This window comes from Calonectris borealis, chromosome W (genome assembly GCF_964195595.1).
Source record: "Calonectris borealis chromosome W, bCalBor7.hap1.2, whole genome shotgun sequence".
Taxonomy (NCBI): Eukaryota; Metazoa; Chordata; class Aves; order Procellariiformes; family Procellariidae; genus Calonectris; species Calonectris borealis.
In genome coordinates, this window is record NC_134351.1 from 48619356 (window position 1) to 48637958 (window position 18603).

The window sequence follows — 18603 nt, forward strand, 5'->3', positions numbered from 1 at the left end:
CTACAGCTGAACCAGAGGACCAACCTGTGCTGGTATCAGTCGCCCCTATACATAAAAGGAAATCTTGGAAGCTAAAGTCAGGTCGTTTAGAAAGACATGATGGAAAAGCAGGGCCATCAGGAGGAGGAGAGGAGGAAGAGGAAGAAATAAATGAGACAGAAACCACCCGATCCCTATCCCTGAGTGAGCTGCGGAAAGATTTCAGCCGTTGTCCAGGCGAGCATATTGTTACCTGGCTGCTCCAATGCTGGGATAACGGGGCCCTGAGCAATGACAAGACTTTGAACAAATTAAACGGGAGATAGTTCAGGCAGTAGCCCTTGGGCCAGTCCGGGCAGGACAAGATGTAAAGAATGTGCTCTACACCGCAGCCGGGGAGAATGGCCCTACCTGGAGCCTCTGGCAGAAAGCACCGGGGGAGACTCGAGGTCGACCCCTGGGGTTCTGGAGTCGGGGATACAGAGGATCCGAGGCCCGCTACACTCCAACTGAGAAGGAGATATTGGCAGCATATGAAGGGGTTCGAGCTGCTTCGGAAGTGGTTGGTACTGAAGCACAGCTCCTCCTGGCACCCCGACTGCCGGTGCTGGGCTGGATGTTCAAAGGGAGCGTCCCCTCTACACATCATGCAACCGATGCTACGTGGAGTAAGTGGGTCGCACTGATCACACAACGGGCCCGAATAGGAAACCCCAGTCGCCCAGGAATCTTGGAAGTGATCACGAACTGGCCAGAAGGCAAAGATTTTGGAATATCCCCAGAGGAGGAGGTGACGCGTGCTGAAGAAGCCCCACTGTATAACAAACTACCAGAAAATGAGAAGCAATATGCCCTGTTCACTGATGGGTCCTGTCGCCTTGTGGGAAAGCATCGGAGGTGGAAAGCTGCTGTATGGAGTCCTATACGCCAAGTTGCAGAAACTACTGAAGGAGAAGGTGAATCGAGCCAGTTTGCAGAGGTGAAAGCCATCCAGCTGGCCTTGGACATTGCTGAACGAGAAAAATGGCCAGTACTTTATCTTTATACTGACTCATGGATGGTGGATGTAGAGGGGGATAAATTCCCTGTCGTGCACATAAGAAATATGCTGGGGAAGACAGTCTGGGTTACTCCTGCCTCTGGCAAGGGAAAACCCATCCGTGGGATTGCTTTTGCTCAAGGACCTGGGTGCACTTGGTGGGTAATGCGAAAGGATGGGGAAGTCCGGTGTGTACCTCAAGGGGATTTGATTTTGGGTGAAAATAGCCAATGAACTGAATTGTATGATGAACTGAATCGTATTATGTTAATTGTTATATGATATTGTATATCATCACTTCTATGGTTGCTATCAATGGTATTGCAGTAAGAATCACCCAGATTAATGAAGAATGAACTCTGATGAAACCAAGCAAAGTGCAACGATGATAGAACCGGATGAGCGCAGTGATAATGGAATCAGAACTGGCTTCAGGATGCAACAGTCCAACACCACACACCATCTCTCCTGCCCTGAAGGACTGTTCTGACAGATGGAGCCCAAAGTCATGGACTGAATGTACTCAATGGACATTTTAGAGGGATGGCCCATGGACTAAGGGAATGATATCTCTGTGTGTGTGTATATATACATCTCAAAAGACAGGAAAATGGTGGTGATTAATTGGAATGTATTGGAAAATGTGAGACCTGGGCTTGATGTAGATGGTATAGAATAAGGGGTGGATACTGTCCTGGTTTCAGCTGGGATAGAGTTAAATTTCTTCCTAGTGCTGTGTTTTGGATTCAGTATGAAAAGAATGTTGATAACACACTGATGTTTTCAGTTGTTGCTAAGTACCCAGCTAGTCAAGGACTTTTCAGCTTCCCATGCTCAGCACATGGGAGGGAGCATAACCGGGACAGCTGGCCCATCTGGCCAATGGGGTATTCCATACTATGTGACGTCATACTCAGTATATGAATGGTAGGCATGATCCAGGAAGTACTGATCGCTACTTGGTTATCGGTCAGTGCAGGTGGTGAGCAATTGCATTGTGCATCGCTGATGTTGTTTATTCTATCATTATTTTTTTTTCCCTTCCTTTTCTGTTCTATTAAACTGTCTTTATCTCAACCCACGAGTTTTCTCACTCTTACCCTTCCGATTCTCTCCCCGTCCCACTGTGGTGGGGGGGAGTGAGCAAGTGGCTGTGTGGTGTTTGGCTGCCTGCCGGGTTAAACCATGACACCTTGGTAAGGGAAAAGTAGCCTATGGTATCTTAGCTCACTTGCTTTTCCCTTGGAGCCAACTATGTGTGGGTGGAAAAGGAAGACAGGTGAGTTGTCCCAGTGCATGCTGTTTGCTATCTGGTATCTGAAGTGTGCGTCATGATTTTCTTGATTTGTGACAGAAACGGAACACGAAATCAACAAAATGGGTCTTAAGCGGGCTCACCTCCAGCACTTTTATGTAAGCAAGTAAGTAAGTGCCTACAAGGCACCATTATGGAGAAATCCCTCAAACACTTTCTAGGATGTCAACATGCTGGGATGCCTTTCTGAAGTGCCTGTACACTAATGCACATGGCATAGGGAATAAACATGAGGAGTTAAGAGATCTGTGTGTAGTTGCATGGCTACAATCTTGTTGGGATCATGGAGACGTGGTGGGATGGCTCCCATGACTGGAGTGTTGCAATGGAGGGATACAGGCTCTTCAGGAAGGACAGGCTGGGAAGAGAGAGCAGCTGGAGTGCTTGCAGCTCTGCCTGGGGATGGATGAGGAGCCATGTGAGAGCTTATGGGTAAGGATTATAGAGAAGGTGGGTAAGGGTGACACTGTAGTGGGTGTCTGCTGTAGGCCACCTGACCAGGAAGAAAAAGTGAATGAGGCCTTCTACAGACTACTTGAAGTAGCCCCACATTTGCAGGCCCTGGTCCTCATGGGGGACTTCAGCCACATCGATATCTGCTGGAGGGACAACACAGCAGGGCAGAAGCAATCCAGGAGGTTCCTGAAGAGCATCGATGACAACTTCCCTTCCAAATGGTAGAGGAGCCAAGGAGGAGAGGGGCTTTGCTGGACCTCATATTCAACCACAAGTAGGAGCTTGTTGGGGATGTGAAGGTCAAAGGCAGCCTTGGCTTCAGTGACCATGAGATAGCGGAGTTCAGGCTCCTGAGGGGAGGGAGCAGGGCAAAAAGCAAGATTGCAACCCTGGACTTCAGGAGACCAGGCTTTGGCCTTTTCAAAGATCTGCTTGGTAGAGTCCCACGGGATAAGGCCCTGGAGGGAAGAAAGGCCCAAAAAGCTGGTTAATTTTAAAGGATCACTTCCTCCAAGCTCAAGAGAGCTCCATTCCAACAAGTAGGAAGTCAGGCAAAAATGCCAGGAGGCCTGCATGGATGAATAAGGAGCTCCTAGCCAAACTAAAACACAAAAAGGAAGCCTACAGAGGGTGGAAGCAAGGACAGGTAACCTGGGAGGAATATAGAGACATTTTCTGAGCATGCAGGGATGAGGTTAGGAAAGCCAAAGCCCAAATGGAATTGAATCTGGCAAGGGATGTCAAAGGCAACAAGAAGGGCTACACTAAGTACATAGGTGAAAAAAGAAAGACTAGGGAAAATGTGGGCCCACTGCTGAATGAGATGGGGGACCTGGTGACACAGGACATGAAAAAAGGCTGAGGTACTGAATGCCGCCTTTGCCTCAGTCTTTCTTGGCAAGACCAGCCTTCAGGAATCCCATTTCCCAGAGACCAGAGGGAAAATCGGGAGCAAGGAAGACGTACCCTTGGCGGAAGAGGCTCAGGTCAGGGAATACTTAAGCAAACTGGACATACATAATTCCATGGGCCCTGATGGGATGCACCCATGGGTGCTGAGGGACATGGCAGATGTCATTGTGAAGCCATTCTCAATAATCTTTGATTGATCATGGTGACTGGGAGAGGTGCCTGAGGACTAGAGGAAAACAAATGTCACTCTGTTGTGAGTTAACCTTGGTAGGCAGCTAAGCACCACACAGCTGCTTGCTTACTCCCCCTGCAGTGGGATGGGGAAGAGAATCAGAAGGGTAAAAGAGAGAAAGTGCGTGGGTTGAGATAAAGACAGTTTAATAGGGAAAGAAAAAGCTGCACACACAAGCAAAGCAAAATAAGGAGTTCATTCTCTACTTCCCATCAGCAAGCAGATGTTCAGCTGTTTCCAGGAAAGCAGGGCTTCATCATGCATAACGGTTACTTGGGAAGACAAACATCATAATTCCGAAGATCTCCCCTTCCTCCTCCTTCCCCACAGCTTTTATTGCTGAGCATGATGTCATACGGTAGGGAATATCCCTTTGGTCATTTGGGATCAGCTGTCCTAGCTGTGTCGCCTCCCAACTTCTTGTGCACCCTCAGTCTGCTTGCTGGCGGGGTAGTATGAGAAACAGAAAAGGTCTTGACTCTGTGTAAGCACTGTTCAGTAAAAACTAAAACATGGGGGATTTATCAAAACTGTTTCGGTCATAAATCCAAAACACAGCACCATACAAGCTACTATGAAGAAAATTAACTGTAGCCCAGCCAAAACCAGTACACACTCCTATCTTCAAGAAGGGCAAGAAGGAGGACGCAGGGAACTACGGGCTGGTCAGCCTCACCTCCATCCCTGTGAAGTTAATGGAGCAGCTAATCCTGGAAACCATTTCCAGGCACATGAAGGACAAGAAAATCATCAGGAGTAGCCAGCATGGATTCACCAAGGGGAAGTCATGCTTGACCAACTTGATAAACTTCTGTGATGAAATGACTGGCCTGGTGGATGAGGGGAGAGCAGTGGATATTGACTACCTTGACTTCAGGAAGGCTTTTGACACTGTCTCCCATAAGATAAGATCCTCTTAGAGAAGCTGTATGGGCTGGATGAGCAGACAGTGAGGTGGATTGAAAACTGGCTGAATGGCCGGGCCCAGAGGGTGGTGATCAGTGGTACGAAGTCTAGTTGGACACCAGCGACTAGCAGTGTACCCCAGGGGTCAATACTGGGTCCAGTCCTGTTCAACATCTTCATTAATGATCTGGATGATGGGGCAGAGTGTACCCTCAGCAAGTTTGCTGGTGACACAAAACTAGGAGGAGTGGCTGATACACCAGAGGGTCGTGCTATCATCCAGAGGGACCTGGACAGGCTGGAGAAATGGGCTGACAGGTACCTCATGAAGTTCAATAAGGGGAAGGGCAAAGCCCTGCACCTGGGGAGGAACAACCCCAGGCACCAGTACATGCTGGGGGCCACCGAGCTGGAAAGCAGCTTGGCAGAAAAGGACCTGGGGGTCCTGGTGGACACCAAGTTGAACATGAGCCAGCAATGTGCCTGCATTGGGTCTGGCTGGGATGGAGTTAACTTTCCCCATAGCAGCCCTCATAGTGCTGTGCTTTGTATTTGTAGCTAGAACGGTGTTGATAACACACCAATGCTTTGGCTACTGCTGAGCAGTGCTCCCACAGCATCAAGGCTGTCTCTCCAAACTCCCCCCACAAAGACCAGTGGGGGTGGGCAAGAGGTTGGGAGGGGACATAGATGAGACAGCTGACCCAAACTGACCAAAGAGATATTCCATACCATATGACATTGAGCTCAGCAATAAAAGCTAAGGGAAAGGAGGAGGAGGAGGGGGCATTTGTCTTCCGAAGCAACCACTACGCATACTGAGGCCCTACTTCCCAGGAAGTGGCTGGACATTGCCTGCTGATGGGAAGTAGAGAATAATTTTTTTGTTTGTTTCCTTTGCTTCCGTGCGCGGCCTTTGCTTTTCTTATTAAACTGCCTTTATCTCGACCCACGATTTTTTAATCTTATTTTTTCCCCCCGTCTTGCTGAGGAGGGGAGTGATAGAGTGGGCACCTGGCAGCAGCAAAAAGGGTAAATGGTATCCTGGGCTGCATTAGGAGGAGTGTTGCTAGCAGGTTGAGGGAGCTGATCCTTCCTCTTTATTCAGCACTGGTGAGGCCACGCCTGGAGTCCTGTGTCCAGTTCCAGGCTCCTCAGTACAAGAGAGACATGGACATACTGGAGACAGTCCAACGAAGGGCCACGAAGATGATTAAGGGACTGGAGCATCTCTCCTATGAGGAAAGGCTGAGAGAGTGTGGAGAAGAATTCTGGAATCGGGAGTTTCAGCCAAGATAAGATAGGACTTTGGCAATGCTACAAAATCATAAACAAAAAGGGGGAGATGTGGAGAAGAATTAAGAGGTGGCCTAATGAGCACCAGCTGATTCAAGAGCAGAAACAGGTGAAGGGAATTGTGAGCAGACATGTGATCGTTGCCGGAAGGAAGATATAAGGGAGGCAATGGAGAGAGACAAGGGAGAGAGGTGCAATGGAGAGAGAGAGAGATGGTAGGGCTGCCCTATTATGATAAAGGCTGTGCATGTATCTATCAGATGCCACAAGAGAGCTGGGACTGTTTAGCCTAGAGAAGAGAAGGCTCGGGGGGGATCTCATCAATGTATATAAATACCTGAAGGGAGGGTGAAAACAAGGTGGAGCCAGGCTCTTTTTCACTGGTGCCCAGTGACAGGACAAGAGGCAATGGGCACAAGCTGAAACACAGGAGGTTCCATCTGGACATCAGGAAACACTTTTTTACTGTGAGGGTGACTGAGCACTGGAACAGGTTGCCCAGAGAGGTTGTGTAATCTCCATGCTTGGAGATGTTAAAAAGCCATCTGGACATGGTCCTGGGCAACTGTCTCTAGGTGGCCCTGCTTGATCAGGGGCATTGGACCGCATGACCTCCAGAGGTCCCTTCCAACCTCAACCTTTATGTGATTCTGTGATTTTAAGCGTTATGAATAACTGTTTGCATTTTTACCTTAATCTGACTTGAGTTAAACATAATTTAAGGGAACTAGATAACAATAAGACATCACACACCCAAGGATGCAACAAGGGCCCTGGAACACCTTAAGAAATGCTTTAACCGTCCAGCAAATCCTCTGCCATATATGGAGAGAAACAGAATGGGTTCTCATTTTCCTTGTGTAGGTCAGATAAAGAACTGGCATCACGGAAGCCAGAGGAGATAGAAGTGTTTTCCAATAACTTCTGGAGTGGGATTCTGTAGCTTAAATATAGGCCTCTAGTGACACTTCAGATGTCCTTGGGATATCCTGCCTGGCCTCCAGCTACTGGTGCTGAAGGGCACAATCTCCCATACTCCAGTGCTAACCCTGTGCAGAAGTCTCAGAAACCCTAGTGTCTCAGTTGGCAGTAGATGGCACCTGGTGACAACGAAGGCTCTCTGACATGCAGTAAGATATTGGGATACATTCCTGAACCCAAGGGTCACAGTGAAGGATGTGTAAATCACATTTTTTGATTCTTCACTTCACAGAGCTACCTCACACATGAATAGTTAAAGGTTGGGGACAAGACTTTTCATTTGTGAAGTCCCTTTTCAGCTCAGGGAACCCAAACTAAAAATATGCATGTTGAAAGCAAAACCAATTCCACATTTCCAGCCTGCAAACTTAGTAAAGCTCATAATAGCCAGTTCCGGGCTTCTCAATACAAAAGAGATATGGAGCTACTGGAGGGTACAAAGAGGATGGAGCCAGGCTCTTTTCTGTGGCGCCCAGTCATTGTCCCTCAAGCGGGGTTCGTTACCCGGTGTGCAATAAGCCAATCCCACACACAGAGCCGAGATATTTGTTTCTTTCATGTCTGCGCAGAGATGGGTGCTAGGTGGTAACTCCACAAAGCTAGCACAGCTCAGTTAACACACGGTAAGCATTTTATACGTTCAGAGCAACAGTTAGTACTTTTTACATTTACACTTAGTCACCCTTACTTCTATTGGTTCTTGTATGCCTCGTCTGCACTTAAAGTCACAGTGTCCTTTCTTTTTACTGCACGTATTCAGTGGGGAAGGGTCTTTGTTGGGCAGGGGGCTTTCCTGCCCGTGGGTGGGTTTTTTACCATGCTAATTAGGATAGTTCACCCGTAGTTCAAGTAGTTGTTTCTTTTACTGTTCTCTTAGTGCTTATCTTGGTACTCCCTTATTTGGCTGACTTAGCATTTTTCTTCCCCAAGGCCATGCCCAGTTAACTCCCTACAGAGGTTGAATAATGTCTTGTTTCATTTCTCACCAGGGCCTTCCTGGGATTCACCATCCTTGGTGCATCTAATCCCTCAGATAAACAATGTCAATATAACCTAAAAGCTAACTATTTGATTAGACTACACACTGACAAGATAAGAGGCAATGGACACAAATGGAAACAAAGGAGGTTCTGTCTGAACATCAGGAAACACTTTATTACTGTGAGAGTGACTGAGCACTGGAACAGGTTGCCCAGAGAGGTTGTGTAATCTCCATACTTGGATATGTTCAAAAGCCGTCTGGACATGATCCTGGGCAACCATCTCTAGGTGGCCCTGCTTGATCAGGGGCATCGGACCAGATGACCTCTAGAGGTCCCTTCCAACCTCAACCATTCTGTGATTCTGTGATTCTGTGATTTTGTAAGCTTATATTCTGATATCTTTAGCCCAACAAGTGTAATATGTAGCAGCAAACCTTCTTAAAGAATTGCTGTTTCCAGGAAGTAGTTGGTCTTTATTCTATTCTGAAATATGTTGAAATGCCTTGACATAAAAATCATCTCTTGAGTTGCATATAAATTCTTTTTTAAGTGTTGATGCTATGCCTTGTGGCAATCTGCTTAGTGTTAAGGATGGATTTGTAGTGCCAAGACTAATATTATTGTTGTTCCTATTATTCAGAGATTAAGAGCAGAAAGAGATTCTTTGAAAGAAACTATTGAAGAGCTCCGATGTATACAAGCACAGGAGGGTCAACTCACCACTACAGGTAAGAGACAAAAAAGGAGATTAAAGATATCTTTTCTAAAGTACACAGAGGTCTTCCGGAGAATACTGGATATGTCTTTATTTAGCAGATAATAAACCTAAAATTCAGCTAAACTCAAAACCCACTTTTGGTATTGTCCTGGTTTCGGCTGGGATAGAGTTAATTTTCTTCCTAGTAGCTGGTATAGTGCTGTGTTTTGGATTTAGTATGAGAAGAATGTTGATAACACGCTGATGGTTTAGTTGTTGCTAAGTAGTGCATTTACCCTAGTCAAGGACTTTTCAGCTTCCCATGCTCTGCCAGGTGCACAAGAAGGTGGGAGGGAGCATAGCCAGGACAGCTAACCCAACTAGCCAACAGGGTATTCCATACCATATGATGTCATGCTCAGTATATAAACTGGGGGAGTTGGCCAGGGGGCACAATTGCTGCTCGGGAACTGGCTGGGCATCGGTTGGCGGGTGGTGAGCAATTGCATTGTGCATCACTTATTTTGCATATTCTATCATCATTATTATTATTATTATTTTCCCTTCCTTTTCTGTTCTATTAAACGGTCTTTATCTCAATCCACAAATTTTACTTTTCTTTCTCCTATTCTTTCCCCCATCCCACTTGGTGGGGTGGGGAGTGAGCAAGCGGCTGTGTAGTGTTTGGCTGCCTGCTGGGTTAAACCACAACAGGTATTATTTTGTTTTCAAATGCTTATGAATTCATGAAACTTTCAGTTTGACTGAAATTTTTCATGTTTAGTCTCTTCCCAAATATGGTGTGTTTAGAAAATGTTTCTCCCTACCCCAGGAATTTGATTTCTGAATAGTCATGCTCAACATCTCTCTCATCTCCAAAGAATAGTATGTAACAATTTCCTGATGCCTACATGATTGTTCATGTGCTGCAGTTTATTTCCATGTGTTATGTTGCACAGTTTTTTAATTCTTATACAAACCAATCAGTAAACCATCCACCATAAAATCACTTCTCCAGAATGGGTGAAAATAGGAACAGTGATTGTTCTCGAAATTGTGTTGTGTTTGTCTTTCCTTCTTGCTAGAGGCCTGACATTTGTATTATTTCCCAGTTACTCAAGAGCATTACTCTAAATCTATCAACTTATAGAACAAAGTTTATTCCTGGTCTTTTAAAAGAAAGTTACTGTTCTTCCTGGTAAACTTTATATCTCTTTCTTTTCCTGACACAGCACTGATGCCCCTGGGAAGCCATGAACCTTCAGACAGTCTAGCAGTGGAAATTGTTACTCCTGAAATCAAGTAAGTTAACTCATATTTTTATTCTGCCTAAGCCTTAGAATGTGCACATAAATGACCGTTCCCATCTGGTTTTCAGTGTTTGAAAAATTCTAAGATTTGTGTTTGTTCTTCTCCTTCCCTTTGAATTTCCATACAACAGCACCCTTTATGCTTATAGACAAGATTCACTTGACCTCTCTCAAGTTTGCCTTGTTTCAAAAGGAGAAACAAAGAAACCCTTCATCCTCAAGTTGGGTTTCTCTTCCTGCAAAGAATTCATACAATTGCAACTTCTTATGTGCTTTAACAGACCAAAATATTTGTAACAATGGGATATATTGTTATTGTATGGGGAAAAAACATTAAAATTGTCAAAATGAAGAATAGATTTTAAAATGCATTTGCATCATGGCATTAGAACAGCCATGCACTATTAGAAAGAAAGAGAAGGGACAGGACTGAAAATCACTATGGTTTAAGATAATGCAGTCTGTGTTTAGCCTTGCCAGAGTGCCTGGTATCACTGTAACTTGAAGTCATGAAGGGGCACTCACATCTCAGAAGTCTGCAAGCTCTTTAGGAGCTCATTTTTTCCTCTGCAAATGTTGGTACAACTATTTCAACATTTGGATAGCTGCATATGGGTTCGAGAAACTTTTTAGAGTAGTTAAAGGATATCTTGCTAGGTAAGTAATAACAGAAACAAGTTGTTTCTCTTCCAGCTGCATTGCTGTGCATTGCTACAAGAGTAGTTCCTTTCAGTTTTGTTCTCTAGCAGCAGAGAAGGAAAGTAATGCTTTGAGACAGTATTACAAAAGTAGGGGGTTATTGCATGAACATTCAAATGATTTGCATAGGAGAGAACAGGATCCTAAATGCTGTAAATACCCAGGCACGGCCATGTAGAGTTCGCTGCCTCTTTACCTTCGGCAGCTCCAGAAGCTGGGTTTCGGACTAACATACATCTATGCTGGCTGTCTGGAGGTGCTAAACTTGGCCTCCTTGCTTACTTCAGAAAGATGGACAGTAGCAGTGGTTGAGCTGGGAAGACTGCTTCTTCCTGATCTACAGAGCTGGGCTGCTGCCAATGCTTCCAATGAAGTGTGAAGGTTGCAGGCGGCCTCTGTTGCTGGTGGGAGGGGGCTCCCACCCATAGGAACAGCTACTGCTGCTCTCCTATCTTCTCCATGACAACAGAGTTTGGGTCTCTCCACTGTAAGCTAGCAAAAAGAGTATCTGGCTGTTCAGACAAGATTTTCTGTTCAACCATCTTTTCTCATCCCATAGAGAAAAATTGCAGACTGGGTGAAAGTGTTTCTTTCACAAGGTGGATTCAGTCTATGGGCTGTTGGTTGGACTTATTCTAAATAAACAAGTTAAGTGACTGTTGTGGGTTGACCCCGGGCAGCAGCTAAGCACCCACACAGCTGCTCACTCACTCTCCCCTGCCCTGCCCCAAAAGGACAGGGGAGAGTATAGGAAAAGCAAAAGCAAGAAAACTCATGGGTCAAGATAAAGACAGTTTAATAGGTGAAGGAAAGAGGGGAAAAAAAAACCCAAGTGGTGCAAAGGCAATCACTCACCACCTCCCACAAGCAGACTGATGCCCAGCCAGTCTCCAAACAATGGCCATCTTGGAAGCAAAAAAAAAAAAAAAAAACCCCACCCCCTTCTTCCTCTACCCCAGTTTTTATTGCTGATCATGATGTTATATGGTATAGAATATCCCTTTGTCGAATTCAGGTCAACTGTCCCAGCTGTGTCCTCTCCCAACCTCTTGCCCACCCCCAGCTTACTCGCTGGGCTAGAGCAGAGTGGGAAAAAAAGAAAACCTTGACTCTGTGCAAGCACTGTCCAGCAATAGCCAAAATATTAGTGTGTTATCAACACTGTTTTAGCCACAAATCCAAAACACAGCACCATATGGGCTTGTATGAAGAAAGTTAACTCCATCCCAGCCAGACTCAATACAGTGACGTTCATGGGGGCTGTGGGGGGGAAGACCAAGAGGAGGGAAGTGACTCGCCCAGGTTCATGCAGTTTATTGATAGCTAAGTTTACAACCTGTATCCTTTGATACCCTGATACCCAGCTCTGCTTACTACCCATCAGTTTGTCTGACCTTGTTCTCAAATCTAATCAGGGCCCTCAGGCAATGTTCCTCTTCTGTGTTTTGTACAATTGCAGCTTCTTTAATCAAGTTTGAATTTGGAAATCAAGAGTCAATTGTAGTTTCATCTGTTTCTAAAACTGGTCAAGATCTTTGTGTTATCTTTACACATCCTATGGTAAACTGTTTTATTCTTTATAGAGAATGCCAAGCTTCTTCTAGTAGATTTTATTTGTTTAGGGAGAAACTCCTTCGCCTTCAGCATGAGAACAAGATGTTAAAGCTGAACCAAGAAGGTTCTGACAATGAAAAGATCGTCTTGTTGCAGAACTTGCTCGATGGTACAAATTTACGGAAGAATGAATTGGAGACAGAGAACAGGTAAGGAAGTTTTGTTCTCTGTTCCAGTGACTTTCCTAACAATGCCATACACTTCTGTCTTAGCAGACTTGTCAGGGCCAAGTTCCTTATGTAAAAAAATGTGGTTAGCCCTATCAAAAAGTATCTCAGCCAGCCTGTGAGTCTACTCAGACATTCAATGCTGTTCCAGTATCTGGAGCCTGCAGTGTGGGCTGAAGAATTCTGTAATAGATTGCAATTGGAATGACGCAAAGGCTCGCAAAAGGAACCATGTATTACTTCAGCTTCTCCTTCTGTAAAGCAAGTGTAACAAAAGGAATCGCTTATCTTCCCTACTACCCATTCATTCCCTGTACATTTTCCATCTTCCCTTCTGTTTCCTATTTTGTTCTTTAAAAGTATGTTCACAAGTGTCAGAGCTGCTGTCAAGGTGATCTAGATTTTGTAAAACTGAGTATTTATGAAAGTTTAGGGTGATAAAAACTTTTCCATCATTTTATATACTGAATTTTCTCTTACTGTAGTATGCAGTAGGTTTTAGGTGTCTTGCTTCATCCACAGAATACTGTGATCAGTGAGGACGAAGTCAGCAGAAAAAATCTTAGACCAGTCACAGCCAGTTCCAGCTGGCTCTGCAGCAGACCCACCACAGGCCAAAGCTGAGCCAATCAGAAAAGTTGGTGGTGCCTCTGTGAAAACTTATTTAAGAAAGGGCAAAAATGCTGGACACGCAGAGGAAGAGAGAAAAAAGAGTGAGAAACAGCATGTGAACACCAAGGTCAGAGAAGGAGGAGGTGCTCCAGGCATCGGAGCAGAGATTCCCCTGCAGCCCATGGAGGACATCATGCTGGAGGAGTTGGATATTTCCTGAAGGAATTGCAGCCCGTGGAGAACCCATGTTGGAGCAGATTTTTCCTGAAGGACTGTGGGATCGAGTGCACCCTCAGCAAGTTTGCAGATGACACCAAGCTGAGTGGTGCGGTTGACACACCTGAGGGACGGGATGCCATCCAGAGGGACCTGGACAAGCTCGAGAAGTGGGCCTGTGTGAACCTCATGAGGTTCAACAAGGCCAAGTGCAAGGTCCTGCACCTGGGTTGGGGCAGCCCCCAGTATCAATACAGGCTGGGGGATGAAGGGATTGAGAGCAGCCCTGCCGAGAAGGACTTGGGGATATACTGGTGGATGAAAAGCTGGACATGATCAGGCAATGTGCGCTTGCAGCCCAGAAGGCCAACCGTATCCTGGGCTGCATCAAAAGAAGCGTGGCCAGCAGGTCGAGGGAGGTGATTCTGCCCCTCTACTCTGCTCTGGTGAGACCCCACCTGGAGTACTGCGTCCAGCTCTGGGGCCCCCAGCACTAGAAAGACACGGACCTGTTGGAGCAGGTCCAGAGGAGGGCCACAAAAATGGTCAGGGGGATGGAACGCCTCTCCTCTGAAGAAAGGCTGAGAGAGTTGGGGTTGTTCAGCCTGGAGAAGAGAAGGCTTCGGGGAGACCTTATTGCAGCCTTTCAGTACTTAAAGGGGGCTTATAAGAAAGATGGGGACAAACTTTTTAGCAGGGCCTGTTGCGACAGGACAAGGGGGAATGGTTTTAAACTAAAAGAGAGTAGATTCAGACTAGATATAAGGAAGAAATTCTTTACGATGAGGGTGGTGAAACACTGGAACAGGTTGCCCAGAGAGGTGGTAGATGCCCCATCCCTGGAAACATTCAAGGTCAGGTTGGATGGGGCTCTAAGCTACCTGATCTAGTTGAAGATGTCCCTGCTCATTGCAGGGGGGTTGGACTAGATGACCTTTAAAGGTCCCTTCCAACCCAAAGTATTCTATGATTCTATGACTGCAGCCTGTGGAAGGACTCATGCTGGAGCAGGGAAAAAGTGTCAGGAGGAAGGAGCAGCAGAGAGGAACTGTTATGGACTGAATGCAACCCTGCATTCCCCATGTCTCCTGTGCCACAGGTCCTTCAGGGAATATCCACCTACTCCGTCATGGGGTCCTCCATGGGCTGCAGTGTGGATATCTGCTCTTGCAGGGTCCTCTCCACATGCTGCAGGGAATACCTGGTCCACTGTCGTCCTTTCCACTAGCTGCCGGGGAATATCTGCTCTGACACCTGGAGCACCTCCTCTCCCTCCTTCTTCTCTGACCTTGGTGTCTGCAGGATTGTTTCTCACACTTTTTTCCTCACTCCTGTGGTGGTGCATTCGCAAAAACTCCTCACTCCCAGGCAGTGTTTTGCCCTTTCTTAAATATGTTTTCTCAGAGGTGTCACCAGTTTCTCTGATTGGCTCAGCTTTGACCAGTGGTGGGTCCGTTGCAGAGCCAGCTGGAACCGGCTGTGTCCAGCACAGGACAGCCCCTGGCTTCTTCTCACAGATGCCACCCCTGCAGCCCCCCTCTCCCCACTACCAAAACCTTTTCACATAAACCCAGTGCAATTTTGAATAAAGAAATAGTGTTGTATCTCTTGCATAGATGTCCTGATAATGCTGGACACTAAACATCTTGGATTTCATCATGTTGTAATTCATTGTTTCTGGAAAGTAAAGTTTTATCTGTTTCCTAGGCTGGTAAATCAGAGACTGCTAGAAGTACAGTCCCAGGTTGAAGAACTACAGAAGTCTTTGCAGGAGCAAGGTTCAAAAGCTGAAGATGTAAGTAGAAATGTATGTAAAACTTGTGTTCAAGTAATTGCTATTATCCTACCTTTCAGCTTTACATAATATCTCCTGCTTGTTACATTTTGAAGAAATAATGCAGATGGAGATTTCTGGTAGCTTTTCATATGTGCTGTTATGGCCTTACATTTAAACTGTATTTTTCTCAATGAGAAATGTAAAATGAAATGTTTGTCTAGAATAAAAAAAAACTTTCTTTGTAGAAAAGGAATTAAATAAATTTTTTTCCCTTCAATGTGTCCATTCCAGTAGTAAACTCAGCATTATTTAAAAATCTGTAATTAGAATAGAGACTTTTATAGGAAATCAAGGATACATTGATTTTCCATTTCTTAGTAAAATATCCCAAAGTATTTTTGTTTAACTGTTCTTCATGGTAGTAAATACCTTTCTTGTCAGTGGAAACCCAGTAATTGCTGATATAAATGTGTATCTCTAATGCAAGATGTCATGCAAGCCAAAACTAAAAAAGTCAAATGAGCAGTCCTTTGACACAGTGCAATATTTTCTATTTCTGTATACCTAGATACTATACATTTTAATATTTAAAATAAAGACATTGTCACAGGGTTAGTGTGGGAACACAAATTCTAATCTTCTACTGAAAATTTTATTTGCTCCCTCCCTTATTCGAGAGTAGAAGCTATAGAACTGTCCTGAAAGCAGTGATTTCCTATTTAGAAAAATGCTCTTAAGAAAAAAATTATAATTCATTTTAAAATGGGTCTATACTATTATGTCATTCCATGATATTCTTTGCTGTCACAGGTCAAAACCAAATTTTTCAGGGTGATTAAAATCTGGATATACTCCTTGCATGTTTTGTGGTAAACAGACTCAACAGAATCTTTGATCTTTGGCATCCTTATCAGGAGCACTGTTTAATAGTGTCCAGTTGAGTGGAACCCTTATTACTAACGCTATCACTATCATTTTAATGTAGGAAGTCTCAAAAAGCCCAACCCAATCGACATTGATTCTGTTATGCGTGTACGAAAGGCTGAGAAATCTTAGGGCTTCCTCAGCAGTGCAACAGCCTAAGTCTCCACCTTTCTCATGCTCTCATAAACATTCCTGCCTTGTAAGCCCAGTGAGATCAGAGCACTGATATTTTGGTACTGGCATGAAGAATAACACAACTTTACTGACATTCTGTTAGTCTCTCGGAAAAAAGGATCTTTGTTGCTCTCAGCTCCACTCTGGCAAGAAGAGTTGTGGGAGCTGAAGGCAAATCATGGTCCCACTGAAAATCAAGAGGAAAACCTCTGTTTACTTCAGTGGAGTCAGGATTTCACCCTGCCTTGTCAAGGAATGCATTTAAATATGCTTGAAATTAAGGATTAGTGAATACAGACAGAGGAGTTTTTAGCAGTTCCTTTTGACAAGTTTGATTGCAATATTACTAAATTTAACATTCTCCTGAAAACTTATGAAGATATTTCTTAAAATGCACCTAGCCTATTATATTTATGTACCAGAAAATGAAACTTCACTTTTACAGTTTAGGAACCCAGAGAAAGCATTTATTGATAAGACAGGTAATTTTTTTTCTCATGAGTTGTGTTATTTTCAGCAGTTGACATATAAAGCTTTATTTTGTGATTTACTTTTTGAGCAATGTGTTTATGAAAGCTATTCTCAGATGTGGAGAGTATTGTAAATAATCTCAGTCTAATCAAATATACCTTTATTTATTGTAATTTTAAATCTGGCCCTGTTTGAGGCTTTGGTTTAGACAGTGATTTAAGATATGTCTACAGTGCACTTAAAGGACTGACTACAGCCCATGTAGGTATAATCTGAGCTGGTTTGGGTTCTGCTAGTAGCAAAACCATGCCAACACAGGTTTTCACATGGAACTGTACAGCCTGCTGTGGGCACCAGGCAGATCTGAAGCTCATGATGCACCAGCTGCATTCCTAGCTTCAGTATAAATTTGACCACACCAGCAGTGATATAATAGGCATTACCCCCATGGACCTAGCTTGTTGGGTTCTGAATATTTGCCTGCATGTACTCTTAAACGAGCAGAAAAGCAAATGTAGAATCACAAAATACTTTAAGTTGGAAGGTACCTTTAGGGGTCTGAATGTCTGGTCCATCTTCCTACTCAAAGCAGGGGCCAACCTGTTAAATCTGTTAGGGGAAATCAGGCCAGATCCATCATGAGATGAGATGAGGCTACCACAGCTCCATGTCTCTAGGTGCAACCAATAGCGAGGCTGAAGATGTATTCCCAGTAAGCACATGCATGCAGAGCACCCATATATACCACATATACACTACATATATACATGGCTGGCCACACAGATCACAGACAGACACACAGAGCACTCACATGAACACAGACAGCACCAATGGCCTCATCCTGCTCCCCTCTCTGGCTGAGCAGGATAAAAGTCCACTAGTGCAAATATATGTATATATGTATAATGTGGATTCCTTCAGCAGCAGGGCTCAGACACTCAGTCTGACCAGTAGCTGGCCCCTGGATCACAGTCTTCCCAGTTGCTGGCACCCAGACATAAGAGCCCTTGAGGCTGCAGGCCCACTCCAGTTGCTGGTGCAGTGGCCAGGACTCCTCTGGTCCCCCGATAGCCAGTCTCACCCTTAGAGACACACACACACATTCCTGGCTCCCGGGTTACTTCACCTACACACTGGCTAGTCCAGCTTGATATTCGCTAGCAATCACACAACCACCATACTCGCTCCAGTTGCTGACACTATGGGCACACAGGTGCTCTGGCCCTTGGTCCCACTCCGGTGGCTGGCACTTGATTTCACTCACTCTGGTTGCCCTGGTTTCGGCTGGGAAACTTTCTTCTTAGTAGCTGGTATAGTGCTGTGTTTTGGATTTAGTATGAGAAGAATGTTGATAACACACTGATGTTTTAGTTGTTGCTGAGCAGTGCTTACACTAAGTCAAGGACTTTTCAGCTTCCCATGCTCTGCCAGGTGCACAAGAAGCTAGGAGGGGGCACAGCCAAGACAGCTGACCCAAACTGACCAAAGGGATATTCCATACCATATGACATCATGCTCAGTACATAAACTGGGAGGAGTTGGCCAGGGGGTGGCGATTGCTGCTCGGGGACTGGCTGGGCATTGGTCAGAGGGTGATGAGCGGTTGCATCACTTGTTTTTCCTGGGTTTTGTTCCTCTCTCTCTCGTTGTTTTCCTTTTCATTAAAATTATTATTAATATTAATATTATTAATATTATTTTTATTTTATTTCAAGTATTAAACTGACTTTATCTCAACCCACGAGTTTTCTTAATTTGCCCTTCCGATTCTCTCCCCCATCCCACCGTGGGGGGGAGGGTGAGTGAGCGGCTGTGTGGTGCTTGGTTACCGACTGGGGTTAAA

The 18603-nt window shown here is 45.0% G+C and overlaps 1 protein-coding gene across 1 annotated transcript in view; it reads left to right on the plus strand.

The window, feature by feature from the left end:
• The window catches only part of LOC142074831 (protein Hook homolog 3-like), a 134030-nt gene that overhangs the window by 105364 nt on the left and 10063 nt on the right, over positions 1-18603 (plus strand). The window contains exons 13-16 of the mRNA XM_075135727.1: positions 8740-8827; positions 10029-10098; positions 12428-12568; positions 15122-15209. Coding sequence (XP_074991828.1) covers positions 8740-8827; positions 10029-10098; positions 12428-12568; positions 15122-15209 — 387 coding nt within the window. The remainder of the gene's footprint in view (positions 1-8739; positions 8828-10028; positions 10099-12427; positions 12569-15121; positions 15210-18603) is intronic.